The sequence below is a fragment of the Colius striatus genome, chromosome 19, assembly GCF_028858725.1.
Source record: "Colius striatus isolate bColStr4 chromosome 19, bColStr4.1.hap1, whole genome shotgun sequence".
Taxonomy (NCBI): domain Eukaryota; kingdom Metazoa; phylum Chordata; class Aves; order Coliiformes; family Coliidae; genus Colius; species Colius striatus.
In genome coordinates this window covers 9,696,695-9,723,750 of record NC_084777.1, presented here as the reverse complement: position 1 = coordinate 9,723,750, position 27,056 = coordinate 9,696,695, and the positions used below count along the sequence as shown (strand labels likewise).

The window sequence follows — 27,056 nt, the reverse complement described above, 5'->3', positions numbered from 1 at the left end:
TGCGCGGAGGGAAGCGGCGTCTCGGGCGCACCACGGAGCAGGGCAGCAGCAGAGACCCCCGGCCCTGCCCTTGCCCACCCTGGGGATGGCACCTGGGGGAGCTGGGGCATCACTGAAGGGGCACAGAGCCAGAGGGAGAGCTGGTGCCCATGGCCAGTAGCTTTCACTTGTGGCCTGGGGAGGTGGGATGCCCCAATGCCCTCTGGCTGAATGGGCCAGGGGGTAGTGGCAAGTATTAAATGAGGTTTTGGAAGCTGAGGGGGACCTGGGCATAGGGTGCCCTGGGTGCAGATGTGGGTGCCAGCGCCCTGAGCCCAGCCTACACCTCAGGGACGTTTTCTTTTCCTTGATGCCAATTAAGTGCAAGTTATCAGGAGCCCTCGGGAGCTGCAGGGGCAGCCTGGGCTGGGTGGGCACCCGTCAGCAGGGTCAGGGCTGTTCTCTGTGCCCCAGCCACCTCCTCACCCCCTGTGCCCCCAGCAGAGGCATCAGACTTCATCCCCATGGTGGCCTTGGGAGCTCTGGTGCTTTGTCCTGTCCGGGAGAAGGGGTTTGTGCCCCACGCACCACCCACCAATCTCCCTGCCCGGGGGATCTGCCCCCCTCGCTGTGCAGATGCTGCTTGGATGGGGGCGGTCCCTGCACGCTGCCCACGGAAGCACAGCCACAGCCACATCACCACGTCCTGGGGCAGAATGTTCGTGTTGCAGAACTGCAGTTCCCAGAGGCAGCAGCAGAGGCAGCAGCGAGTCCCTCGGTGGGGCCGCAGCCAGCAGCTCCTTGGGGCTGGTGCCAGGAGCCCGAGGCACCGCTGGAGTGTGAGTGGGGTGGTGCTGGAGGATGCCGTGCCCTGCTCACGGCCTGCCTGGCATCAGTAGGCACTTTCCTGGCGCTGGCCTCTGCTTTCAGTCCTCATCCCCCTCTTTTGCCACCGAAGGTATAATGACCTTGTCCTGGAAGGAGAGGTGACAGGCAGCAGGTCACAGCAGGCACAGGCTGCGGCTTGGCTGAACCAGGAGCATTTCCTCCAGGCTAGGGGAGGGGGAAGTGCCCCTGTGCCACCCTCAGCGAGGAGCCCACCCCCCGGGGGCTCCATGGGCCCTTTTGGGGTCAGTCTTGGGCCGGTGGCACCAAAGGAAGCTGCAGCTTTAGCTGCTGCTGTGGGTTTAGAGCTGCTGGCCTGAGGAGGATGTGGCCTGAGGAGGATGAGCAATGTTTGCACAGCCCTGGGGAGGAGGATCGCAGCCTCAGCTCTTTCAGGAGCAGCTGCAGCATTTCTAGGTCAGTCAGCAGCTCGGGGTCACCCGTTTGGTGCAGCCTGATAAGAGGCAAAGCCCTTTGCACCCCCCCTGCTGTGCTGGCAGAGTGTGGGCTCAGGGCAGCCTCCTGGGATTAGCTGAAGCTTCCAGGACAAGCTGTTTTGGTGCAATTAGGGGGGCACGTGGGAAAGCCCTTCGCCCCCAGCCTTACATCTCGGAAGGTGATGTTGTCAAAGCCCTGGGGAGCGCTGCTGCCCGTTGGCACCCCCCTGGGCAGCCCTCGCCGCTTCAGGCACAGCCACCCCCCGGCAGCCGCCAGCGCCAGCACCAGGATGCCCAGGAGCAGGCCGAGCACCACCTCTGCCACAAAGCTGCCCGAGGATTTTCCTGCAGGGAGAGGAGACTCTGCCAGGCTCCACCCAGCCAGTGCCAGCCTGATCCTTCACAGCCCGAGCCGGCCTCACACCTTGCCCCGGTGCCTGTGGGTCGGACTGGCAGCTGCCGCTGGCACGGAACGCGATGTCATCCAGTGCCACCGTCCCCTCCATCGGCCACCGCCGCGTCGTCACCTCAAAGACAATCTGTGAGGGGAGATGGGGCCCGTGGGGGTGATGCATGGGGTGGGCACCCAGTGCCCCTGGAGGGCACCAGCTCCCCAGGGTGGCCTCACTCACCTGGAACTCGCTGGGGCTGTGCACTGGCACCGCGGCCTCCTGCCAGCCCCGGCTGCGGTGCCCAGCCACGCTCCACACCGTGCGCTGCCCCGCTGTGCCCTGCAGCAGCACCCGCAGCTCCCCGCAGGCTGCAGCGGGGTGCAGCCCCCCAGGGATGGGCATGCAGCATCACCAGCTGCCCAGAGCCCCCCCAGAGCCACAGGACCCTCTGGCCGTGGCACTCTGTGCCAGGATGGCAGCACCCAGCCAGAGCCGAACCCGTGTCCAGCCCCCAACCAAGCCCCTGCTTCCAGCATTGGCTCCCAGCTCCCTGCCCAGGGCTGGCACCCCCTCCCTGCCCCCTGTACTCACAGAGGTGCTCAGGGATGTCCAGGTGGTACCAGAAGGTCAGGCAGGCGGCGGGCACAGCGGGCAGGGGTTGGCTCTCCAGCCAGGCAGAGGTGCCCCCCAGGCCCAGCACGCTGGTGTCAAAGTGCACATAGTGACCTGGATGGGCAGGGACAGGGCTCGGGGTGGCCTCCAGTTCTGCAGTGTGCCCCATGTGTCCTCCTCACCCCCCAAAATGCCCAGAGTGATGCACAGGGGATGGCACCTCCTCAGCTCCCCTCCTCACTGCCCCTCTCAGGCAAGGAAGGGATGGGGATGCTGCAGAGCCAGGGACCCTGGGACAGGGTGGGGGGGACATTCATGGTGATCCCATCCATCCCCAGCTCCTCTTCCTCTCTCCAGCTGTGCCAGGGTGCCCTGGAAGGGATGGCTGTCTCCTACCATTCCTCGTGCCCAGGGTGTGATCCTGCTCAGGGCCAGGGTACTTGGCAAGGGGCTCTCCACTCTTCCAGCCCCAGGCAAAGCTGTGCTGTTGGGGGGCCGTGGGGCTGCTCCAGCCACACATGTCCCGCTCGAAGTCACAGGATGCTGAGAGGAAAAGGAGCTGTGACATGCCCAGTGCTGCGGGCACCTGCTGCCCTGTGCTGCCAGCGGAGGGGGCAGCCCCCAGCTCCCTGCCCACCACCCTCCAGCTCCATCCCACCACCTCCCAGCTCCATCCCTATCACCCTCCAACTCCCTCCCACCACCTCCAGCTCCCTCTCCACCACCCTGAGCTCCCTCCCACCACCTCTCAGCTTCTTCCCCACCACCCCCCAGCTCCCTCCCAGCACCCCCAGCCTTGCCCCAGCGCAGGGTGCCCAGCAGCCATGGCACAGCTGTAGTGGATGGGATGGGCTTTCCCCTTGCCACATCCACGTGCCCCCATGGGATGCCCTGTCCCCCCAGTCCAGCCCTTGGTGCCCCATGCCATGGACTCTCACCAGGCTCAGGACAGACCCCATCTGACACATCCAGGTCGTCCAGGGCGATGTACCCTTGGTCACCCCCTGCTCCCACCGCCTCAAATACAGCCTGCCAGGGGGTGGGCAGGGGGCACGCTGAGGCTGGCAGCACTGTGCCCACCTCACCACCCCCAGCCTGGCCTCCCCCTGGACATCAGCTCCCCATCCCCGTGCCCTCTCTCACCTGCCAGTCCCCATCCGGCTGCACGGTGACGTGCCCACGGTGCCACACGTCCCCCTCCACTGCACTGATGCCCATCACCTTCCTCCGCACCCCGCTCTGCTCCACAAACACCCCCAGGGAGCCTGTTGGGGCACACACCATGGAGGGGGGGATCCAAGGCTCTGCCATGTGGGACCCCAGCCCAGCCAGAGGTGCCCCGGGGCAGGGGGGATCGTGGTGCTCACCTGGGGTCCCGGAGCTCAGCTGGTACCAGAAAGACAGGCACTGTGTGGGCACTGTGGGCTGGTAGGGCTGGGAGGTGAGGGCAACCACATGCCCCGTGGGCAGAGAGCCCCTGCTCGTGCTCACCACCATGTAATGCCCTGTGGGACACAAGCCCCCACGTCGTGACCCCTGCCCAGCCCTGCTGGGGGCACCCAGGGGCTGCTGGGCTGGGGATCCCCTGGCTGGGGACCTCCCTTGGCTCAGAGGGTCCCGGCCCTTGCAAACTTGCTGGGGCGCCCCGGGCAGCGGTGCCCCCTGTACACGGGGGTCAGGGGGGCACCCAGGGGCTGCCCAGAGCCGCGGTACCTGCGGCAGTGCCGGTGCTGTGGTCGGCCGCGGGCCCGGCCGCGGTGCCGGTGCCGTTGCTCTGCCGCTGCCAGCTCTGGGGCTCGCTGGGTGCCAGCCCGCAGGTGCCCGCCTCGAAGGAGCAGGAGAGCTCTGCCCCGCAGGGCCCGGCCCTCAGGGCCACGTCGTCCAGCGCCATGTCCCCCCGGAAGCCGTCCCGCAGCGCCTCGAAGGACACCTGCCCCGCACAGGGCGTCAGGCGGCGCCGTGCCCGCCGTGCCCCCTGCCCAGGGCACCCCCTCCTCACCCGGAACCGCCGCTGGCCCGTGGCGGGGAGCGTGGCCCAGCCCCGGTGCCACACGCTGCCCCGTGTCCCACGCCGCGTCCACAGCAGCGTCTCCTGCTCGCCCTCCAGCTTCAGCTTGAGGTTCAGGGTGCCTGGGCACAGGGGAGAGTGGGGCAGCCGTCCTGCAGCCCTTGGGGACCCCACTGCGGCCCTTGGGGACCCCACTGCGGCCCTCAGGGACACCACTGCACTCCTCAGGGACCCCACTGCAGCCTTCAGGGACCCCACTGCAAACTTCAGGAACCCTACAGCAGCTCTCAGGGACCCCACTGTAGCCCTCAAGGACCCCACTGCAGCCTTCAGAGACCCCACTGCAGCTCTTGGGGACCCCATTGCCCAGGGGAGTGGTGCCACTGGGCATCCCCAGGCAGATGCCATGGAGTACACACCGATCTGTGGCCCGGCCAGGCGGTACCAGAAGGAGAGGCAGCGAGGGGCAGAGGAGGGCTCCTGGCTGTAGGTGATGAGCTGTGCCCGCTGCCCACGGCTCCACGGCGCAGAGGGGTCCACAGCCAGGAAGTAGCCTGAGTGTTGGGGACAGTGAGGGCAGAGGGGACACAGAGATGGGCACCCTGAGCTGTGTCTGCATCACCCACAGCCCGGCCCTGGGTGTGGGTGGCCCCATGCTGCCCCAGCCAGTTGGCCCCGTGGGCATGAGGCTGCATGAAGTGCACGGGGCACATCATGGGCACAGGAGGCTGTGGGGTCCCAGGGAGAGGTGCCAGCCCCTTACCTGAGCCTGTGGTGTGGTCAGACCCCTGTCCCTGTCCTGTGCCACGGACCCATTTGAAGTCACTGGACTGATCCTGGTACCAGCCACACAGGTCCCTCTCGAAGTTGCAGGACAGCTCTGGATGAGGAGGCAACTGTGGTGAGGCAGTGGGCACAAAGCACCCCAAAAGCACCCGTTCCCCTAAACGTCCCTTTCCCTCTGCACCCCTGTCCCCTCCCCAGGTGACCCAGGACAAGATGCGTGCTCAGCCCCAGGGCTCCTGCACCATGGTCCTGTCCCTGTGCTGGGACAGGGTGCCAGTCCCCTGGCAGCCCCCATGGGAGCAGCACCCACCCCTCTGCCCACATGCCCCGGCCGTACCCGCAGCCCCCGTTGGCACCACGTCCAGCCGACACTGCACAAACGTCACGTTGTCGACGGCGGCACTGGCCGAGTCCTGCAGATCCACCAGCCCCAGCAGCTCGACCTGTGGGCAGCAGGGGTGAGCCTGGGGAGCCTGGCAGAGCTGGCACTGCCCCGCTGGCAGCCCACCGCGCCCCCAGGCGCACCTGGAAGGGTCGGGTCCTCTCTCCCAGCGGGACGCGGACACGGCCCCCGGCTGTGCCACCGTCCCCCTGCGTGTGCCAGGCCAGCTGGCTGGTGCCAGCGCTGTGATCCACCACGCTGACGGCGAGGAAGCCTGGCACGAGAGGTGGTGTGGAGCCCATGGGCACTGGCAGCCCCCAGCCCCCCCTGGGAGTGCCCAGGGACCTGCATCCACCCAGCCCACGGCCACGGGGGACAGGGACAGGGGTGGGCAGCGGGTACCTTGGGGGCTGCTGTGGATGCTGTAGCTCATCTCCATGGCACAGGCAGGGCCTGAGGGGCCCAGAAGCGCTGTCCGTGCCTTTGCAGCAGCCACCATTTGGCCTTCTCCTGCCTGGAGTGCCAGGAAAGCCCCTGGGCACAGAGACACCTTGAGAGGCTGGGGCAGGGACCCCCAGCGCAGCGCCCTGCCCTCTCCCCCGCATCCCACAGCCAGACGGAGCAGGGGCACCACAGGGCATCGCGTCGGTGCCAGGAGCAGCCTCACCTGTGAGCAGGGTGTGGGTGGGCTGGGTGCCCCTCTGCACGCCCCAGCGCAGCCGCCCCACGCTGACGTCGTGCCAGCCCCCGCTGCCCTCCTCGAAGCTGGTTGTTCCTGCGGAAGCCCAGGCTCAGCCTCCCCGGGACACGGCTTCCCGGGGGCTGTGCGGGCACCATCGTGCCAGCCAAGGGGTGCTGGGGACCCCTGTGCCCCCTGGTCCCCCCCCGGTGCCCCGTGGCTCTCACCGCAGAGCTGCTCGTCAGAGCCGTCGCCGCACGTCTCGTTGAAGTCGCAGGCGAGCTCGGCGGCGATGCAGCCGCCGCTGTGGCACGGCACGGCCCCGGGCACGCAGGGGCTGGCCCGTGCCCGGCTCGGCAGCGCCGTCACAGCGGGACCTGGCACCGAAATGCCCCAGGGATGGAGCAGCAGCGGGTCACCCCCTCAGCCCGCGCCCCCTGCGCAGCCCCGCACCCGGCCCCTTGCGGACGGTGCCATGGGCACAAGGCCGGTGCAGGGCAGGGCTGGGGGGCTGCTGCCCTCTGCTCACCCTTGTCCTGCACACAGCCCGGAGACAGGATCAGGTCATCGATGGCCACGGTGCCCCCGCTGCCGGCCACCCCCTCAATCAGCACCTGCAGGGCCGTGGGGTCAGCGCTGGGCACAGGGAGCTGCAGGACCCCGCTCTGGGGATGAGCCCCCCCGGGAAGGGGCTCGGTGGGAGAAGGGGTGATGCCACAGCTGGAGGGGCTGGCACAGCTGTGGTGGGCTCAGGGTGATGGCACTGCCCCTGCCACAGCCATGGGTGCCGTCGGGGTGGCCTCCAGGGCTGACCGGGAGGGGGTGGGTTGTGTGGGTGACAATGAGGGACAGCAGACAGCATGGTGGGAAGTTATGGGATGAACAGACACCCCCACACTGAAGGAGGGGTTTGGAGGCACAGGGACACGAGGGTGGCACATGACAGCACCAGGGGCTCAGCTGTGGCACACAGTTCCCTGGTCCCATGGGGGTGTGCTGGGGGTGGCCCTGTGCCCCTCAGCCCCCAGGCAGCCCAGCTTGCCCCAGCTCGGTGCCAGCCCACCTTGAAGCTCTCTGACACGTTGAAGTTCACTCTCTCCCGGACCCAGCAGCTGCCCAGGTCCCCTGTCCTCTCCCTCACCAGGTGGCTGGTGGCATTGATCACGTAGGAGATGCTGAGGTTGCTGGTGGCTGAGCCATGGAGGTGACAATACAGCACGAGCTGGGGATAGGGAGAGGGTGAGACCCAAAGCCCCAGGCAGAGAGACACAGCCCCCTGCACCCTGTGGCACAGCCACCAGCCCACAGGAAAAATCAAAACCCCACACAGAAGTGGAGCTGGAGGAGCTCAGAGTTCCCCACCAGGCACCAGAGATGCCACCAAACCACCCCCAAAAACATGTTCCCCATCCCCAGCACCCGCAGCCCCACGGGGGGTCCCACCACTGAGGACCCCACCCCTGCCACTGCTGTGCCCACACGGGCTGGGGTCGCAGCCACAGCTCACAGAGCAGGAGTTGGTGGCCTGGAAGGTGGCACTGCTGAGCCTGGCTGTGCTGCCAGCCCCCTCGGCTGAGCTGCTGCCCACGTGGAGGAAGAAACCTGTGGGAGACATCAGGAAGGGGCTGAGTGGTGCCAGGCGAGGGCAAGACACTGTTTTCCTGACACAGCCTTAAGTGGGGTGCAGGCTGCTGTGTCAACCCAGGGCCTGGGGGGCACATCTGCCCCAGGGCTGGTGATGCCCAGGGCCCTGCAGCCGGTGCCGAGGCACCTACCTGTCCTGCTGTTGCTGCTGTGGTCCCGGCTGGGGATGCTGGATGCTGTCCCCAGGTCCAGGCTCGTGTTCCTGTCCCACTTGGGCTGCCCCTCCTCCACCTGCCAGCTGCAGAGATTTTGCTCAAAGGAGCAGTGGTTGAAGGACTCTGTGGGGACAGGGACATCCCTGCGATGGGCTGGGCTGAGGCCACCCTCTGCAATACCCTCGGGGTGATGTTGTCCCTCCGGGTGCAGAGCTGTGGGGCAGAGCTGGGCTGGCCCTGCCAGGGCAGACCCACACCCCTTATGTGTGGCTGGGGCTGCTGGGCAGGACCCTCCCCAGTGCAGGACCCTCCCTAGGACAAAACCCTCCACAGGGCAGGACCCACCCCCTGGTGCAGGACCCTCCCCATGGCAGGATCCTGCCCAACACAGGACCCCTCCCTTAGGACAGGACTCTACCCAGGACAGGACCCTCCCCAAGACAGGACCCCTCCCTAGGGCAGCACTCTCCCCAGGGCAGGACCCTCCCCAGGACAGGACCCTCCCCAGGACAGGACCCTCCCCAGGGCAGGATCCTCCCCAGGATAAGATCCTCCCCAGGACAGGACCTTCTCCAGGACAAGACCTTCCTAAGGACAGAACCTTCCCCAGGACAGAACCTTCCCCAGGACAAGACCTTCCCCAGGACAAGACCCTCCCTAGGGCAGCACCCTCCCTAGGGCAGCACCCTCCCCAGGGCAGGATCCTCCCCAGGCCAGGGATGCTCACGGCACAGCGTTGCATTCTCGTCCGAGCCGTCGCCGCAGTCGTCGGTGCCGTCGCAGAAGCGGTGCTGTGCCAGGCAGGAGCCCCGGCTGCAGCGCCTCTCCTCTGCCCCACACTCCTGCTGCCCAGCCTCTGGGGTGGTGGTACACACATCCCATCAGCAAACAGCCAGCCCCACCAGGATCCTGGCACAGGCTGGGGATCCCCCACAGCCTTCCCTGGGGCTGCCTGAGGGCCAGGCGCCTGCTGCACACCCGTGCCCTGGCTGGTGCCCTGAGATGCAGCAGGAGAGCAAAGCCCTGGGGTGCAAAGCCCAAAGCAGTTCCCCCAGGGATCCCATCCCACGGCCCCCCACGGCCCACTCACCCTGAAAGCCACAGTTGCTGAAGATGATGTCGTCCAGTGCCAGCTGTGCCCCGCAGGCAGGTGGTTGTGTCAGGGAGAAGAGGAGCTGCCGGTGAGAGGAGAGGGATGGCAGGAACTCAGCAGCTGCCTGAGCTGCCCGGGCAGCCTCTGGCCCCAGCTGGCAGGGATGGTACCTGGGTACCAACACTCTCACCTGGAACTGCCCTGCAACCCGGCCTGGGTATGCCACCAGCTGGTGCCAGCCCTCAGCTCCGTGCTCAGGGCTCTGCCACAGCCCCACCACCTCGTCCCCGTGTGCCATGGCCAGGCGCAGCACCGGCTGCTCTGTCTGGTTGAGCCCTGCAGGGACCCCCAAACCGTGGCCATTGGCACCCTGGGGCACCCACAGGGACAAGTTGAGCCCCTCCCCAGCTCTGGGGACCAGAGCCAGCACCCCTGGGTGCCACCAGCTTTGCTTGCATGGAGGAGGAGAGTGGGACGGCAAGGACCCATCTCAGGGTGCCAGTGGCTCCGTCCCTGCCCAGATGGCCCTGTCCCTCCCCATCACCCCCACTGTCAGTTCCTTGTGCCAGGTGCCCCAAGGCCTGTGTGTGCCCACCATGGGCACTCTCACCGCTTCCTGAGAGGTGGTACCAGGCCCTGATCTGGCACGTGGCGGCTGCTTCCCGCATCACCGGTGACCTGAGCCAGGCTGTGGCCGTGGTCTTCGCCGGGGGGGACACGGTCAGCATGAACCACCCTGGGGAAGGCAGAGAGCAGAGCAGGGGCTGCAGCCCCATGGGGTGGCACCAGGGCACTGCTCCTGCCCCACTGTGGGTCTGCTCCATCCCCTGCACCCTACAAGGGTCCTGGCATCGTGGCTTCAGGGCACCCACGGCCCAGAGATGCAGTGCTGTGGCTGCCTGCAGCTCTCTGGCCAGCCAGGTAGCTCCCACTTACCCAGGTCAGTGCCCATGGTGTGGTCTGAGTGGGGGCCTGTGCCCCAGGAGGCCAGGCTGGCCCAGCCCCGCACCCATCTGAAAGCCGAGGTGCTCACGTCCTGCCAGCCACAGTCACCTTCCTCGAAATCACAGCTGAAGGGGGTGCCCAGCACTGAGGAGGCCCTCAGGTACCCTGAGTGTGGGCAGATGGGGTGTCAGGGCAGGGCTGGGTCCACCCTGGGTCCTGCATCCACCCTGGGTCCTGCACTCACTCTGGGATACTGCTCACACCCCTGGGGTCCTGCACCCATCCTGGGGTCCTGCATCCACCCTGGGGTCCTGCATCCACCCCGGGGTCCTGCAAACACCCTGAGATCCTGCATCCAGCCCAGGGTCCTGCAAACACCCTGAGATCCTGCATCCACCCTGGGGTCCTGCATCCACCCCTGAGATCCTACATCCACCCCTGAGATCCTGCATCCACCCTGGGGTCCTGCACCCATCCTGGGGTCCTGCATCCACTCTGGGGTCCTGCATCCACTCTGGGGTCCTGCATCCACCCCAGGGTCTTACACCCACTGTGGGGTCCTGCATCCACTCTGGGGTCCTGCATCCACCCCAGGGTCTTACACCCACTGTGGGGTCCTGCAAACACCCTGAGATCCTGCAAACACCCTGAGATCCTGCATCCACCCCTGGGGTCCTGCACCCACCCCTGGGGTCCCGCATCCACCCCTGGGACCCTGCACCCATCCTGGGTCCTGCACCCACCCTGGGGTCCTGCATCCACCCTGGGGTCCTGCATCCACCCCTGGGACCCTGCACCCATCCTGGGTCCTGCATCCACCCTGGGGTCCTGCACCCATCTTGGGGTCCTTCATCCACCCCTGGGATCTTGCACCCACCCCGGGCACCAGCAGCCACTCCAGGGACCTGCACCCACGGTGCCCCAGCTCCGTCACTCGCTCTCACCCCTGGAGCAGGGCCTGGGAGGGGGCAGGGAGCAGGGGGAGGTGGGGCACCCACCGCACTGGTTCTCGTCGGAGCAGTCGCTGCAGTGGCAGCTGAAGTCACAGAGCTGCTGGGCCCCGCTGCTGCAGCTGTTGACGAGTGTGGAGCCAGCGGGGAGCACGGTCCCGGCTACGGAGAGACCACGGGGCTGAAAACCCCGCAGGGACCCAGGCACAGTGCCCACAGCAGGTGACAGAGGGCACGTGTGTCCTGCTGCTGGCATTCACCTGGCACGGGACCCAGCTGGGAGTGCTGAGCTCTCAGCCACTGCTGCCTCAGCACCCCACAACTGCCCCTCACCCCCACCAGCCCCGCTCCCACACACCCTCGGGGTGCCAGAGCCCAGTGGTGCTGGAGCACTGGCCCCCAGCCTGGTTCCTCACCCCCATGTGCCGTCTCAGCCCCGGTTTTGGTGGAAAGGGGAGAATTTGGGCATTTCCCCCACGCTGAGCAAAGCCATCAGTGACACCCAGCCCGTGCCGGTGGCTCCAGCACTCACTCGCCCCAGGGAAGCCCGTGGTGCCCCTTTGCAGGGCTGTTTGTGCCCCAGCCCCTCAGGGTCGGGGGAAGCAGCGATGCCAGGGGAGCCACAGCAGGGAGGGACACGTGGAGCAGGCAGTGTGTGACCCTTCCCCTCCCCACAGCACAAGCCCAGTGCCAGCACAACTCACCCAGCAGCAGGAGGGCGAGCGCTGCCTGAGCGTCCATCTCAGCCTCTGGCCCTCGGTGAGGGGAGAAGGGAGCTGGGGGAGGCTCAGAGGCCAGGGGGAGTGAGGCCACACCGTGAGCCCAGGGCTGGAATCTGCTCCTCAGGACCTGCCCCGTGGTGGACTTCAGCCCCGGCGTTATCGGTGGGGTTTATGGCGCGGCGGCTTGCCGGGCTGAGCCAGGTCACCGCGGTGCTGCTGCCCGGCACTGCCACCAGCACCACCGGCTGGCAGCTGCACGGCCCCACCACACCTTGGCTGCTTCTCCATGCTGAGCTCCTCTTCTTCAGAGCCCCATTTCCATGCAGGATGAGACTCTGGATGCTGCTCTGCCCAGGGCCGGGGCAGCTGGCACAGGCTGGTGGCACACGCCAGCTCAGTGAGGGAAACGGGTACCTCTGCTGCCAAGCCAGGGATGCTGCCAGCCACAGGGGAGAAGCTGGCACTGCTGCCAGGGTGTGGGGGCCAGGCCTGGGCCACGTCACATCTGACCATGGGAAGAAAGTCCCCGAGCACAAGGAGTCTTTGGGGACAGGGCAGAGGTGGGCAGTGGGGTGAACCTGGGCAGGGAGGGCAGCGGGAACACAGCCAAGGAGAGACCCTGAGGCAGGAAAGGTACAAACAATACACCCTGGGCTGGCCAAGAGCTGGGCTTTCAGCACACCCTAGCCCCAGGGATGTGCTAATGCCAGGCAGGAGGGCACACAAGGGTGGCAGGCTGCAGGGCACACAGGGATGCCAAGCAGGAAGGGGCCTGTCAGGCTGCCTGCAGTGCCTCTCCCCGCTGCCTCTCTCCAGCCCTGGCCCTGGGGACTCTCTGTCTGCACCAATCTGCACGGCAGGGGCAACTCAGCACCCAGCTCTGCTGGCACAGGACCAAAGGGTACAGCTCCAGGACCACAACCAGGTCACACCTAGGGCCAAAGAAGCCCAGCAGAGCCCCAGCAAGGGCTGTTCAGTGGGGAAAGGAGCATCACTCGGGGTGCTCAGTTCACCAGGGTTGCCTGGTGATGCCACCCACTGCCCATTTCCCCACCTGGGCAGAGGCAACCGCTGCCCCAGCTTGTGGGGCTGGCACTGCCCTGGGAGCTCTCCTGCCCCTGCACCCACAGATGGGCCCCACTGCTGAAGGCTGAGCCTGGAGGTTTCACCTCTCCTGGCCTTGGAGAGCAGATTGCAGTGGGATTGCATCAGGTGCAGTAAAAGGCAGCGCTCAGCTCCTTCCCCAGCTGAGCCCCTTGGCGCCACAGCCCCAGGCCCTTCCCCTCCCACCTCTGACCCTGCAGCACCTCAGCAAAGGGGTCACCAGCCTCCCAGGGGCCACAGCTGAGCAGCCCCAGGGTCTGCCTCTGCTCTGAGCTGGGGGGGCACAGGGGGATGCTGGGTCCCCAATATCAGGCTTGGGCAGACTGGAGCAGAGCCAGCAAGGGGCTGTGGTGACCAAGGGCCTGGGCTGCCCACGAGGAGAGGCTGAGAGAGATGGAGCTGCTCAGGCTGGAGAAGAGAAGGCACAGGGGGTGTACAAAGCCCTGACAGGAGGGAGCAGCGATGGACATGGCCTCGGCCTCTTCCAGGCAGCGAGTGCCCCACAAAGGGCTGAGAGATGACAAGAACCAAGTGAGAATGGGAAATGCCATTTCAGCTCAGGAAAATCCCCCTTTTTTACCTCTGAGGGTCATCAAAACCAGGCTGCCCACCCTGAGCCTCACTGAGAGCACACACACAGTCTCCCTGGGAAACACGGAGGGAGAGGAGCCAGCCCTGGCTATCCAGAGGGCTGAAGTCAAGGAGGATGCTCTGCCTCGTGGTCTCATCACCCACTGGGGTGGGAATGGGCCTGTTCCTCCCAACCACACTCCCAGGCAGCAGCAGACAAGGGTGGTCACTCTCCTGGGACCCTGGGCCCTTCCCCTCTGGGAACCCATCGCTTTCTCCTCCCATCACCACTGTCTCCTCCCCTGCCCCAGCCCAAAGCAGCTCTGATCCTGACACACCCTCTGCTGCCCCCACCAGGGGCTGGAAACCTGGGGGTCACCACAGCTGTGAGGGGGGACCCTCCAGCCCAGGGGGGAGGAGCAGCCCAAGCTGTGACTGCGACCACACAAGCAGCTGCACTCTCCAACATGTTTTAATTCTCACATACATACGTGGCACAACCCCCCTCGCCCCGGGGAGGCCAAGCTGCACCCACCAGCTTCACCCAGGCTTTGCCAAACCGTGCCAGGGGGCGGGCAGAAGGCTGGGGACGGCAGGGAACGGGCAAGTTCGACACAGGGGAAAACCAGGAGAGCCCAGAGAGCTGCTGAGCACGGGGAGCCCGCTGCCAGCGCCCCGGCCGTGCCAGCTCCAGGCTGGCACCGCTGCCTGGCTGCAGCACCTCAGTAGCCTTCGTCTGCCCACGTGATCTCGTAGTCCGGGTACTCAGCTTTCAGCTTCTCCGTGGTCACCGAGTGGTTGGCGCGCCCGAAGCCCTGGCACGGGAGAGAGGGGCCCGAGGGACAGACCCTGCAGTTACTGCCCTGGGGAGGAGTCTCCAGGGCGGCCCCGGCAGCGGAAGATGCTGTTGGACCCGCGCCTGGGACAGCCCCAGCGGCCCCAAACCCTGCGGCAGCGGCAGCTCAGCCTGGCACCCAGGCATGGGCACGGGAACTCACCCTGGCACCCAGGCATGGGCACGGGAGCTCAGCCTGGCACCCAGGTGTGGGCACGGGAGCTCAGCCTGGCACCAGGCACAGGAGCTCAGCCTGGCACCCAGGCGTGGGCACAGGAGCTCAGCCTGGCACCGGGCACGAGAGCTCAGCCTGGCACCCAGGCGTGGGCACGGGAGCTCAGCCTGGCACCCAGGCGTGGGCACGTCGGCAGCACCCGGGTGCTGGAGGAACCGGCACTGGCGCTACCGACACCGTCCTCGGGGCAGCTGGAGGATGCCGACGGGACACGGGCACGCCCAGGCTGCCCCTTCTCGGCCCCTTTGCTGCCGGGGACGCTTCGGGGCCGCCACGGGCACTGGTGCCGCCCACGGATGGGTCCGGTCCCCGCCGCCCCGCCCCGCCCGCTTACCACGGAGTATCCGTAGACATGGATCTTCCTCTCCTCGGGCCGGTGGGACAGGCGGCCGCCACCCAGGCACTCGCAGTCCAGCCCCTGCCGCGACAGCTCCTCCGCCGTCCGCTCGTACAGGTCGGCTGCGTGGGGAGGGAGCCGCGGGGGGCGTCACGCGTGGGAGGGACGGCGAGCGGCCGGGGCGGGGACAGGCCCCGGGATGCTGCGCTGCGAGCGCGGGGACCCCGAACCCCCCGTCCCCGGAGCCCCCCCGCGCTCACCGTGGTACTCAGCCCAGCCGTGCCCGCGCACCACGTCCTTCCCGCCGCCGCCGGCCGCGCGCACGCGCACCAGCACGTACTTGAACACGCCGCCGCCGTCGATCTCCACGTCCCGGACCGCCGCGAGCGCCTCGTCCGCCATCGCGCCCGCCCCGCCGCAAGCGCCGCCCCCTCCGCCTCGCCGCCCGACCCTTCCGCCCCGCCGCCCAACCGGCGCCCGCCCCGAGGCCCCGCCCGCGGGCGGGGGCGGAGCCCTGCGGGCAGCGCGGGTCGGCGCGTGCCGGTGGCGGGACCGAGCTCTGCGCGGCGCGGGGCTGCTGCTGCCGTTGCCCCGGATCTGTTTTCCCATCCCTGACGCCTCCTGGGGCAGCCCCGATGCCGGGACTCTGCGGCGGGGGCTCCCGGGGGGGGTAGGGCTCCCCGCGAGCCCCGCACCCCGAGCCCGCGGAAGGGTGGCCGGGCCGACCGATGGCACCCGATGGCCACCCACAGCACCCCCGGGCTTGGCAGCCAGCACCGGGCACGGCCCTGCGGCCGTGTCAGCGCCCACGGACCCCCCCTGCCAGCACCACGGCCCCTGCCCAGCACCCCGAGACTGTGCGGGGTCCTGGGTGGTGTCACCGCCGCCCTCACGGGACTCCCGCTGCCACCGGAGATCCGGCAGTAAAGCGCCGGGACAGGGGAACATGGAGCTTGTGCAGCTGCCGGCCCGAACCGTGCGGGCACGGCTGCACCCACGGGCCCGGCGCTGCCGCCGCGGCCGGGCTGCGGGACCCAGGGCACGGGAGCGCTGGGCACAGCCCCGGGCGCGGGTGGGTGCGCACACGCTTTGGGTTGCCCGGGGGGCACTACCTGCCCCGAGAGGGCTGTGTGGGGTCTGCCCCGGACCCGTGTCCCATGGCAAACCTTGGCGCGAGCTCCTGTCACCCCACAGCCCGCCCCCCCCGCAGCCCCCTCGGCCAACGCCAGCTGCCTGCAGCCCGCTGCAGCCTCATCTCCTGGTGCCATGTCCAAAGAGGGGAGGGTCCCCATCCCAGCACACTGGCAGGGCAACACCTATCTACACAGGGAGGGGGCGTCCCGGGGGAGGGGGGGGTCGTGCCCACCCCACGTTCACATGATATCATCCAGGAGGTTGGGGCTGGCCACCCAGTCCAGGGTGCGGGGCTCCGAGGCTGCCATGATCATGCACATGAACTGTTTGCCCGTCCTCTTGTCGATGGGGTAGATGGTGGTGGGGGTGAAGCGCTTGTTGCTCTCCACGAAGTCGCAGAGCTGCTCGTAGACGGCCGGGAACTCGTGGCGCAGGAAGACGCCGCGGATGCGCAGCTCCCGCTGGATGTTGATGAAACAAACCTCCCTCGCCTTGCGCCCTTCCTCCCCCTCCTTGTCGATGTCCGCCGTGCCGGGCGGCGGCGTCAGGATCAGCGTCTCCATGTCCCTCTCCTTCTTCAGGATCTTCTTCTCGGGGCTGGAGGAGGCTAAGGCCACCTTGGCGTATTTCCTGACCGTCGGCACCTGCGTCTTCGGTGACGGCCTCTCTGGCACTTTTTGGGTGACGGCCACGGTTACATTCAGGAGGAAACATTCGTTGGGGTCGTACTGGTTGCCCGTCTCCCGCAGCTCCCGGGCGTATTCCCCCAGGTTATCCGAGTAGCTCTCCAGCTCCCGCAGGGACAGGTAGGTGGGGGACATCAGGAGGCTCTCCAACCCGAACTGCAGGAAGTTCTCTGCCGAGCCGGCGTTGGGGAAGCCCAGGAAGAGCACGCCGCGGCCTCGGGACAGGTAGCCCACCTTGGCGATGCGCGAGAAGGCCTTGTGCACCTCGCCGTTCTCGCGGCAGAACTGCAGCACGTGGCGGCAGACGCTGCCCACGCGCCCGTACACGCAGCTCTCCTTGTGCGTGTCCCAGTCCTCGCGGCGGCAGTGCCGGGAGCAGTAGTAGGTGTAGCAGCTGTGGCACGACTTGAAGTAGAGGCAGGCGTTGAACATGGTCTCTGTCCGCCGGCACTTGGCGTTGGAGCACATCATCATGTCGTCCTCCTCCGCGCTCAGGTCCGGCGAGCAGTTCTCCGGAGACTTCTCGAAGGTGCCCGCGGGCGGTGGTGGGGTGGGAGTGGGGCGCGGGGCGGCGGCGGCGCGGGAGCTGGGGCCCGGCTGCTCCTTGGTGGGCCGGAGACCGTCGGGCACGCCGGGGGGACCCCTCCTGCCCTCGCCCCGCCGGGCAGACCCCGGGGCGCCGCTGCTCAGCAGCTGCTTGAGCTGCTCGGCCAGGCTGTCCCTGTCGCCGGCGCGGTGGCCCGGCGCCGGCTTGTAGTCGATGACGAGGTCGGTGATGAGCTCATCCAGCTGCTCCAGGCTGCGCTGGCGCCCGGAGCCGCCGTCCCTGGGGCCGGGCTGCGGGGCGCAGGGCACGGCGTAGGGGCCGCGCTCCCTGCCGCCGTCCAGCACGTCCCAGCTGGCGGCGCGCCGCTCGCTCCTGCCCAGCCCGTCGGCGCGGATGTCGTTGTCGGTGATGGTGATCTCCGGCGTGACGTACCAGGAGCGGCCCGGGGCGCCGCGGCCGCCGTCGGCGTGCACCCGCTCCAGGATGGAGCTCTCCGAGAGGGACAGGGCGGCGTAGCGCTTGGGCGAGCTCGACAGGTTGATGACCACGGGCTGCCGGCGCTCCTCGGGGGATAAGGCACGGTGCTGCTCGTGGGCGAGCAGGTTCTCGTAGCTGCGCCCGCGCTGCAGGGCCTCGTCCCGGCGTGCCGCCGGCGCCAGGATGTTATCCCAGGATTTGGAGTAGTGCTGGCTCTCCCTGCCCAGGCGCGGGGGCGACACGCCGTAGCTGGCGTGCCAGGAGGAGACCATGGCCTCGCGGCCGGCCGGCTGCGGGGCGAAGCGCGACACTTGCAGGCTCTGGTAGGGCAGCGTGGCGCGCTCGGCGCCGTACCAGTCGCCGAAATGCAAGGGCTGAGTGCTGCGGGGCGGGGGGCACGTCCGCGACAGCATCTCCCGCTCCCGGTACTTCCCGTAGTCCTCGGCGTAGAAGAGCCGGGCGGAGGAGCCGAGGGCCGGGTACGTCCGCGCGTCGTCGGCGTAAAGGGCTTTGACGGGGGTGCCGCGGGGCGGGTAGAAGCGGGGCTCGTCCCCGTAGAAGGCGCGGGCGGGCGCCTCCTGCACCGGGTACCCCCGCGGCTCCTCCACGTACAACGTCCGCGGCGGCATCGTGTGGACGGCGGCTTTGGCCGGCTCCTCGGGGTAAAAGTGCTGGAGGCTGGCGTGGCGGCCGGGGTAGGGGTAGCTGGCGTAGCCGGTGCTGCGGAGGGGCACGGCAGGGCTGGGGCACCGCGCCGGCTCCTCCGCGTAGAAGAACTTGGCGGGGACGCCGGGAGCCGAGAAGGTCATGCAGCCCCTCTCGGGGTACTCCCTGAACTCCCGCGAGGCCGGCACCGGCACCGTCTGGTACGCCAGCGCCCGCGGGTCCGCCTCGTAGTACTCGCCGGGGTAGGGCAGGAGCGGGGGATCCCCGCTGTAGGAGTCGCTGGGGGTGGGCGTGCGGGACGCGGGCGCCTGCCTGCTCCCCGGCACCGCCAGGCTGCGGGCGGCCCCGGGCGTGCGGGGCCAGCGCGGCGGCTCCGGCCGGCTCTGCGCCGCCCGCAGGCTGCGCGCCGCGTGCACCAGCACCGCCTCGTCCGGCTTGATGTCCACCCGGCACTTGACGTGGGGGCTGGCGCCCACCTTGACGCCCGGCCCCTCCTCGAAGCAGTTGCCGCCTCCCAGGCAGAGCGGGGAGATGCGGCTGACGCTGCTGCGCTGCGGCTGCAGCTTGATGGGATGCACCTCGTTAGCCAGCGCCCGCAGCGAGGGCTGCGCCTCCCGGCGCGGGGACGGCTCGAGGCGCGACGGCTCCCGCAGCGCCCGCAGCGCCTCCCGCCCGCGCCGGGCCGGCGGCGGCGACGCCGACACGCTGATGGGCACCGGGGTGAAGGTGGCCTTGACCCGCGGCGCGCTCTTGGAGCGGGCGCGGCGCTTGGGCTCGCTCCGGGCCGCGGGGGCTCTGCCGCCGGGAGCGTCCGGCTGCGGCGGCGGCGCGCGCCTGCCCGGGGGGCCCGGCGTGGGCTCCGGGGTGCCGGGGCGCGGGCGCGGCCGCTCCATGGCCGGGGTCGTGCCCAGCGGCTCGTCCAGCGACTCGAGGAAGTCGAAGCTCCTGCAGTGGCGCTTGTTGAAGGGCTGCGGCTCGCGGGGCAGGGACGAGGACATGGGGGCGTCACATCGTGCCAGGGGCTGGCGGACGATCGAATCCCTGGGGGCTGCTGCGGCCACCTTTATGTCTTGGTACACCGTAGACACCAGGATGTCAGGTGGGTCTGTTCGTGTCATCTTAAAGGTGGCTCTTCTCCCGCCAGCTCCCCTTCACGCAGCCTCAGAGGAAGGCAGCCGGCCCTGCAAGAGAACACAGCAGGCGCCTCAATCCCGGCGGGGACCCGCGCCGCAGCCGGATGAGTCCCCGCAGCGCCCGGCCACCGCGCCCGCTGTGAGGGTTCAGGGGTGGCTCAGCCTCCGCCGCTGCAGCTGCTAATAGCTGGATGCTGACTGGGAGATGCAGCTGGAAAAAGGCTCCAAGTTCAGGATGCAAATCACAGGCTGGACGCTGGGGCACCGTGGGCAGCCAGGGAGAGCTGACAGCTCACTGCAGGGAGAGGAGCCCGTTGGGGGGTGCACAGGGGCAGCACCACAGGGGCTGGGGGCCCCCACTCTGGGGTTTTCCACAGCTGATGGAGAACACGAGCCCACGGTCCAGCCCGTGCTCTGCCCTGTGCAGGCAGGAGCATCAGCCAGGGTGGCACCTGGGGAGCCCAGGTGGCTCTGGGACTCCAGGGGAGCAGGAGCTGGACCCCCCACCTGCCATGGCCCCCCAGCAGCCCTGCGGGGTTGCCAACAGTCCCAGCCTCCTGCAGCCATGTGGCTCCATCACCTGAGTGGTGTGGGCAGAGGGGTTCTGCAGCCAGTGCCCCAACCCCCGGCACCAGCAGCGGCTCCTCCAACGCCTCCCACGGCTCTGAGCAGCACAGAGCAGGGTCCCTCCACAACAGCTCTGCACCAGAGGGGCTGTGCTGCCTCAGCACCCAAGGGCTTTGTCCTCTCCCCCATCCTGTGGCTGGAACACACGTTTCTTGGGCTGGAGAGCAAGCAGGACGGTGGCTGCAGCTCCTGTGGGACACAGGGTCTGTCACTCCCTGTGCCTGCCCTGCTCTGGGATGCTGCTACATGGGTGCCCGGGCTGGGCAGTGCTGAGCCACACACAACTCTGCTGTGTGATGGGGGCACATGGAGCATGAGCCTCTGCAGTGACCAGGGCAGCAGCGAGGTGTTTGCCACAGGATCTGGTGGGTTGTGGGATGGATCTTCACTGAGAGCCCCCCGAGAGCCATCTGTGAGCTCACAGGTACCACTGGCTTTGCCCAGCAGGTATAACCCAGATGGCTGTACCACATCTCACACCCTATGAGGGTCTGGCTTTTTTGGCCACCTGGCAAAGGGGTCTGGGAGCACAGCTGGGTGCCAGCAGCTCTATGATAGCCTAAAGGTGTATGGCTTTAAAGAGCAGCAGAGGAACACAGGGAAGGTGTTTGTGGGAGGAAAGGAATAGACTTTATTTGTCAAGAAGCAGTATTGACTATGCAGAGAGAGGGAAGGAGTTTGGGTCCCCCCTCACTATGCAGGTAAAGCCCTGTGGAACCCAAAGCCAGGGCACAGAGGCAGAGCTGAGCTGGAGCCAAGTGAGGCTGGGGTGTCTGTCCCAGGGGGGCTGGGGACAGGATGATGCTGGGAGGAGATGGGAATCCCAGTGCCTGTGGGGCTAGGGGAGCAGGTTTGGCCACATAGAGTCTCAGGATCAGCCCCTGCTTGGGGGCTGGGGCAGATCTAGGGGTACAGTGCCACTGGGGAGCCCATCCCCATGGTGTCAGGGCAGTGAAACACAGCCCAGGGCCCTACCTGGTCCGGCAGCAGCAGGGAGGGGATGGGAGGGCTGAGCTGGCTGAGGGCACGGCGGCGGCTCCATCCCAACACTGCAAAAGAAAAGAGGCTGGTGAGGGTCCCGGGAAGCCCCCAGCCATGGCAGCCGTGGCAGAGGGGTGGCTGCAGGGCACCTGGGGAGGCTTCAGGCACCCCCAGAGCCCCTGCAGACGCAGCCCTGCAGAGCCAAAGCCCACTGTACCCCAGCCAGGCCACTGCGAGCGTCCCTGTGCCCTGAGGATGTGGGCACTGCATGCCCTGGGCACCATCCCACCCTCCAACCCCTGCAGCACCTGCAGCCCAAAGAGCTGCTCCAGGCCATGCTGACGGGGTCCTGGACCACGTGGCATGTGGTGCTCCCATCCCCATCCCCATCCCCATCCCCATCCCCATCCCCATCCCCATCCCCAGCGCTGCCTGGGGTTGCCATGGTTTCTCCAAATTATTCCTCCTCTGCAGGAGGCCGTGGGTGTGGGGGGAGGCTGAGGGTGTGGGGGGAGGCTGGGGAGGCCGTGGATGTGAAGGTAGGCTGAGGGTATGGGTGTGAGGGGAGGCTGCACGGGGAGATGGGACCCTGCAGCACCATGGGGTGAATGGGGCATCTGCAAAGCCCCAGGTACCCACTGCCCACGCAGGGCAGAGCAGGGTGGCTGCAGCAGCACTCACACCCTCTGTATGCTCTCACACCCCACCTGTCCCCAGCAGAATCCCCTGGCAGGGGACCCCCAGCATCCCCTCTGCTGTCCTGCTCCCCGGCTGCACTGGGTGCAATGCTTCATCCCCAGCCCTGCCAGCTCTCAGTGGGCACCAGTTTCCTTGCCCAGGGTCCTCATGCTGTGTCAACTCGGGGATGCTGACATCGGGGGGCCACCCCAAGGGCACTCAGCCAACCCCCCCTGCCCGTGTCCCCACCCCAGGAAGGGCCCATGCAGCTTGTGACAGAGCCTCCCGTGCTTCTGCTGCTGGGCAGCACACACAGACACCTCTGCCCAGCCTGGCCCCAGCACAGCAGCTCCCCTCCAGCATGCCCATGCCCAAAAGGCACCCAGCAGGACCCTCTATGTCAGCCCACAGGGCCACCTCACATGACCTAGCACCACTGCAGAGCCCAGTGTCACTCAGGCCACTCCAGACAGCACCAGCCCTGCATCCACCGCTACCCGTGAGGACCTGCCTGCAGCTGGGGCTGCTCTCGCTCCAGCCTGGCACCTTGTGCCATTCCACCATGCCCCCTGTGAGCACTGGCCTGTGGGTGCAGCTGGAGGGTGCTGAGGGCTGGCAGCGACTGAGGATGCTGGAGAAGCCCCGTGGGAGGCTGCCAGGAACTGGGTCACAGCCACATGTGCAGTGTGGCCATGCAGTGCCCTGATAGTGCAGGCTACGTTGCCTGGACACTGCATGTCTGCTGTGCACCAAGAGCTCTACCAGGGCACTGCCCACAGCTGCCCCCACGCTGCCTGCACACACTGCATCAAGCACACTGCCAGGGCACTGCCCACACGCTGCCCCCATGCTGCCTGCACACTGCCAGGGCACTGCCCACACGCTGCCCCCATGCTGCCTGCACACTGCCAGGGCACTGCCCACACGCTGCCAGGGCACTGCCCACGCACCACCCATGCCCACTGCCCGCACACAGCCCCCGGAGCACTGCCTGTGCCCGCTGCACCAGTGTTGCTGCCAGCACGCTGCCCACGCATGCAGTGCACTGAGCACGCTGGCACTGCACCGCAGGCAGCCCGAACACGCTGCCAGCACACACCACGCTGTCCTGAGCTTGGTGCCTGCAGCTCCTGCACTGCCAGGGCATGGCCAGGGCACAGCCAAGGCAGCCTCTCACATGCCCCGTGATGCTGGAGGTGCCGTGGGTGCTGCTGTGTGCAGGGCCTGTGCACCCTGCCATGGCCACTGCCAGCCCCTGGCCCTGCTGTGCCTCAGGCCTGTGCCCCAGCCCTGTGCCAGGACCGAGGGGGCTGATGCCGACGCTGCTTGAGCAGCCGCTGCCCGGGCACTGCGGGGACTGGGCGCTGGCACACAGCCCTGCTCGTGGCAAGGGAACCCTCTGCTCTCCCAGCCCCCCCCCCCCCCCCCCCAAATATGTGGCAAGTAGACACTTTCCCCTCTGTCTCCCCCCAGGGCATCCCCCAACACCCCCAGTGCCCTGTTCCCCTCGCACATCGCGCTGCCCCTCACCCCAGCTCCGGGAGAGGGGAGCAGCACTCCAGGGGCAGCGAGAGACACCCCGACCCCTGCCAGCCCTCGGCCCCCCACACTGCCAGCTCCTCGCAAACGGGCACCGCCGAGGGACGGGGGGGTTGCGGTGCCGGGCGGGGGGGGCGTGCGGCGGCTCCGGGGGGGAGCGGGTCTGTCCCAGCCGCAGAGCTCGGGGCAGCAGCACCGGCAGAGACCAGCAGCACCGGCAGAGACCAGCGGCACCGGGAGGCACCGGCAGCACCGGGAGAGACCAGCAGCACCGGCAGAGACCAGCGGCACCGGCAGAGACCAGCGGCGCCGGGAGAGACCGGCAGCACCGGGAGGCACCGGGAGGCACCGGCGGCACCGGGCCCGCAGGGCCGCGCAGGGCGCTGAGCCCGCCTCGGGGCCGGCATCACCGGGAGCCGGAGCGAGATGGCCCCGGCCCGGCACTGCGGCGAGATGGGCTACGGGAGAGATGGGCCGGGGCATGGGAGACACGGCGGGATGCGGCGCGATGCGTTGGGATGACTCGGGCTGGGGGATGGGGGTGGCCCCGGAGGCGTTGGGAGAGGGAGGGCTCAGGGAGATGGGATGGGGATGGGGATATGGGGCACGATGGGCTGGGATGGGGAGGATGGGATGGAATGTAGAGGGGGGTGGAATGGCCCGGGGGGGGGCTCAGGGGGGTGCGGAACACGAGGGGTTGAGATGGCGGCTGGGGGGGGCCATGGGATGTGATGCTGTGGTCGGAGGGAGGTCGCAGGGGGTGCGACAGGCCTCAGCCCCTGCCCGAGCCCCCCTTACCTGCTCCGCGCCTGCCGCCCCGGCGCGTCCCCCGCCGCATCCCCTGCGCCGTGCTGGGCTCGGGCTGCCGCCGCTTCGGTGGCCCCGGCCTGGCTCCGCCCGATCCGGCTCGGCTCGGCTCGGCTCGCCTCGGCTCGGCTCGGCTCGGCTCGGTTCGGTTCGGCTCGGCTCGGCCTCGCCCGGCCCGGCCCGGCCCGACGCTCCGCCGCGGCCGCCCGGCTCCGCCACCGCTTGTTTTCCCATAAATACGGCAGGCGGAGTTACCGGCGGGGTCGGGAGACACCCACCGGCACCGCCCCCGGCCCCGCTCCCGCCGCCCGACGCCCACCGCCCACCGCCCGTCACCCACCCCCGGGCCGGCTCCGCTCGGTCGCGGCCCCCGCAGCATCCCCCGCCCGCTGCGGGACCCGCCAGGTGGGCTCTGGGCGACCCCCGCGCCCCACTTCTCCTGATGCCAGCCCTCGGGAGAGTCTCCCCGCACCCCGCGGCACTCCCGGCCGAGGCACCGGCGTCTCCCGGAGAGGTGCGACGGGGCTCAGCCCCACGCCGCGCGCCGTCAGCCCCTCGGTGCCGCATCCCACCGGTGCCAGGAGCCCCCCGGTGCCGCAGCCCCCCGGTGCCAGGAGCCCCTCGGTGCCGCATCCCACCGGTGCCAGGAGCCCCCCGGTGCCAGGAGCCCCTCGGTGCCGCATCCCACCGGTGCCAGGAGCCCCCCGGTGCCGCAGCCCCCCGGTGCCAGGAGCCCCCCGGTGCCAGGAGCCCCCCGGTGCCGCATCCCACCGGTGCCAGGAGCCCCCCGGTGCCGCAGCCCCCCGGTGCCAGGAGCCCCCCGGTGCCGCAGCCCCCCGGTGCCAGGAGCCCCCCGGTGCCGCATCCCACCGGTGCCAGGAGCCCCCCGGTGCCGCAGCCTCCGGGCACGGCCCCGCCGACCCCACGTCCCGCCTGACCTTGACACATCACCGCGGCCCGGCCGTGGCCAATCGCGCCTCGAAATCCCCGCTGAGCTGCTCCGAGCAGCGGCCTCGCTCCTCCGCGGGCTGCGCGATGGGACGGGACGGGCGCAGGTGGAGCCGACCGGAGCCCCTGCAACAGTCTGGCCGGAGCTCTGCTTCAGTTTCCCCATCTCCCACCTCTCTGAGGCACCCGCCGCTGCCCACGGCCGCTGTGCACTGGGACTCGCTCGGTGCCAAACCCTTCCGGAGCTGAGACCCTTCCCCGTGTCAGTAACCGACAGGGGGGTGCCAGGGCAGAGCAGGGGCTGCAGCACGTGGGTGTTGCTGTGGCTGCTGCAGGAAGGTGGCCCAGGCTGATGCATTTTGCCCCGCAAATGCCCCCAGTGCTGCCAGGAGGCTGTGGGCACGGCTGAGCTCACCGGGGTCACGAGCACACAGCTCCCTGGGGCTGGGCTGAGCCCTAGCAACTCATTGCACAGATGAGTGAGTTGCAACAGTCGGGCAGGGGGATGGGCCAGCTTGTCTCTGATGCACAGATGGGACTGAATGGCTCCCCGGGGCCTCAGGCCCCTCTCAGCTGGGCCCTACATCCCCCCCAGGGCTTCTATTTTCCTCCCTGCAGGGTGCAGAACCCAGGCTGCTGGTTTGGCTGCTCCTGGCTCCCTGCCCCACGGCCCCCACAGCCCCCACCGTGCTGCTCCATCTGCTCCCTGCCTGCTGCCGGCCCTGCGCCAGAGCTGAGCCCAGTTGAGGCTCGTGACATGGTCACTGCTGCAGGAGGGAGCCTGGGTCAGGCTGCAGCATCCCTCGTGGGTGCAGGAGCCCAAATGATGCAGGAGCCCAAATCCCATGGGGCTGCCTGCAGTCTTGGGATGGAGGACGCTGCTGTCAAGAGGGCACAAGGGATAAGGATATGCCCATCCACCCTGAGGGCATCCTGTAGCTGCCACCCCCTGGCCCTGCAGCTGTGGCCCTGGGTGACATCTGCATCGACTGGGGCTGCCCATCCAGAGCTCTTTGGGGCAGCCACAGGGCCTCAGCTGCATGAGGGGCTGGACCGTGTCCCCTCAGCCCCGTGGTGAAGGGTGGTGGGACCATCTGCTCCCTCTGAGCGGCTGCTATTTTAGGCTGGAAAGTGCTGAGGGATCCAACTGGACCATGGGCACATCTCCAGGCCACCAGAGATGGCAGCGCTATGGCATGCACTGAGGTCACTGGTGCAGTGAATGCCTCTTCCTCCTCCTCCTCCTCCTCCTCCTCCTCCTCCTCCTCCTTGAATCGGGTACAGCTGGGGGAAGAGGGGCTGGGGAAGGCTGTGTGGGAGGAAGATGGGGTTGTGCTGGCTGCTCAGGGCTGGCTGGGTGCCATTCAGAGGGGCTCTGAGAGTGGCTGACACCTTCCCCCAAGTACCAGAGCACGCTGCTGCTTTGGGCTGTGACATCCCCAGGCACAGCCTGAGGTACCCAGGCAGAGAGGCCAGCACCAGCTCAGCTCCACAGGCACTGAGACCCCCAGGGGTGGCACTCGGGTAAGGTGGGAGCAGCTGCCTGGCCTCGTGCCCGTTCCTCGCAGGGATGGCAGCCCCTCGTGTGGAGGGGACCCCCCTGGCACGGCCCCCGGCAGCGGGACTCCGTGGGGAGGGATGGGGCTGTCCCCTGCCCCTGTGCAGAGGACGGTGGCGTTGGGTCCTCACCATGTGCAGGTCCAGGCTTGTCCCTGCCCGAGCTGCCGGGTCCCGTCCTGCTGGAGCGACGACACGAGCCGGGGCTCATTCCCGTCCTGCTGCCGGCCCCAGGCAGCAGCAGCCTCTGTCCCCACGCTGGGCTGGGTGGCCCGGCTGGCCCGCAGGGACTCGCCATCAGGGCTGGGAGCAGCCAGCCCCGTGAGTGGGTGCCCGGTCCGTCATTGGGGGTGCGGGTGTGACGGTGCGGGACCCGCTGCCGCCCGGCATGGAGGGTCCTGCAGGTGCTGGCAAAGGGCCGGGCGGCTCTGGCGGCCCCGACGGCAGCGAGTGTGGCGGGAGGAGCGCAGCCCCCCGCAGACCGAGCAGCTCAGCACCAGCCCCGCGCCGGGAAGCGCCGGCAGCC

At 68.5% G+C, this 27,056-nt stretch overlaps 3 protein-coding genes across 3 annotated transcripts; all 3 read right to left on the bottom strand.

Annotated features, from left to right (window-relative positions):
- Nucleotides 1-809: 809 nt before the first annotated feature.
- MAMDC4 (MAM domain containing 4) lies at nt 810-11,203 on the bottom strand. Its single transcript, XM_062011771.1, has 28 exons — nt 10,996-11,203; nt 9,989-10,162; nt 9,648-9,788; nt 9,243-9,388; nt 9,050-9,134; nt 8,687-8,815; nt 7,936-8,082; nt 7,668-7,762; nt 7,224-7,382; nt 6,690-6,774; nt 6,388-6,537; nt 6,149-6,256; nt 5,884-6,015; nt 5,625-5,755; nt 5,437-5,542; nt 5,077-5,193; nt 4,733-4,867; nt 4,305-4,435; nt 4,019-4,235; nt 3,673-3,810; nt 3,449-3,570; nt 3,244-3,334; nt 2,702-2,848; nt 2,285-2,419; nt 1,934-2,061; nt 1,726-1,840; nt 1,471-1,646; nt 810-953 (listed from the first exon to the last, which is right to left on the bottom strand). The coding sequence occupies exons 1-28, from the start codon at nt 11,201-11,203 to the stop codon at nt 906-908; spliced, it is 3,696 nt and encodes a 1,231-aa protein (XP_061867755.1). The 3' UTR covers nt 810-905.
- A 2,594-nt stretch (nt 11,204-13,797) lies between these two features.
- On the bottom strand, nt 13,798-15,165 carry PHPT1 (phosphohistidine phosphatase 1). The gene is made up of 3 exons (XM_062011695.1): nt 15,011-15,165; nt 14,748-14,872; nt 13,798-14,158 (listed from the first exon to the last, which is right to left on the bottom strand). The coding sequence occupies exons 1-3, from the start codon at nt 15,150-15,152 to the stop codon at nt 14,066-14,068; spliced, it is 360 nt and encodes a 119-aa protein (XP_061867679.1). The 5' UTR covers nt 15,153-15,165; the 3' UTR covers nt 13,798-14,065.
- Nucleotides 15,166-16,087: 922 nt separating this feature from the next.
- AJM1 (apical junction component 1 homolog) lies at nt 16,088-19,378 on the bottom strand. The gene has a single exon (XM_062011835.1). The coding sequence runs from the start codon at nt 19,376-19,378 to the stop codon at nt 16,124-16,126; it is 3,255 nt and encodes a 1,084-aa protein (XP_061867819.1). The 3' UTR covers nt 16,088-16,123.
- Nucleotides 19,379-27,056: the final 7,678 nt, after the last annotated feature.

Excerpts from the sequence above, each read along its gene's own strand:
- PHPT1 (XM_062011695.1), bottom strand. The coding sequence starts at position 15,152 with ATGGCGGACGAGGCGCTCGCGGCGGTCCGGGACGTGGAGATCGACGGC. Across the intron at positions 14,873-15,010 it reads CGGCTGGGCTGAGTACCACG|CCGACCTGTACGAGCGGACG; the intron begins GTGAGCGCGGGG and ends CTCCCCACGCAG. Across the intron at positions 14,159-14,747 it reads ATGTCTACGGATACTCCGTG|GGCTTCGGGCGCGCCAACCA; the intron begins GTAAGCGGGCGG and ends CTCCCGTGCCAG.
- MAMDC4 (XM_062011771.1), bottom strand. The coding sequence starts at position 11,203 with ATGCCAGCAGCAGGACACACGTGCCCTCTGTCACCTGCTGTGGGCACT. Across the intron at positions 10,163-10,995 it reads CTCCGACGAGAACCAGTGCG|GGTACCTGAGGGCCTCCTCA; the intron begins GTGGGTGCCCCA and ends GCCCACACTCAG. Across the intron at positions 5,194-5,436 it reads GGTGCCAACGGGGGCTGCGG|AGCTGTCCTGCAACTTCGAG; the intron begins GTACGGCCGGGG and ends CTCCTCATCCAG.
- AJM1 (XM_062011835.1), bottom strand. The coding sequence starts at position 19,378 with ATGACACGAACAGACCCACCTGACATCCTGGTGTCTACGGTGTACCAA.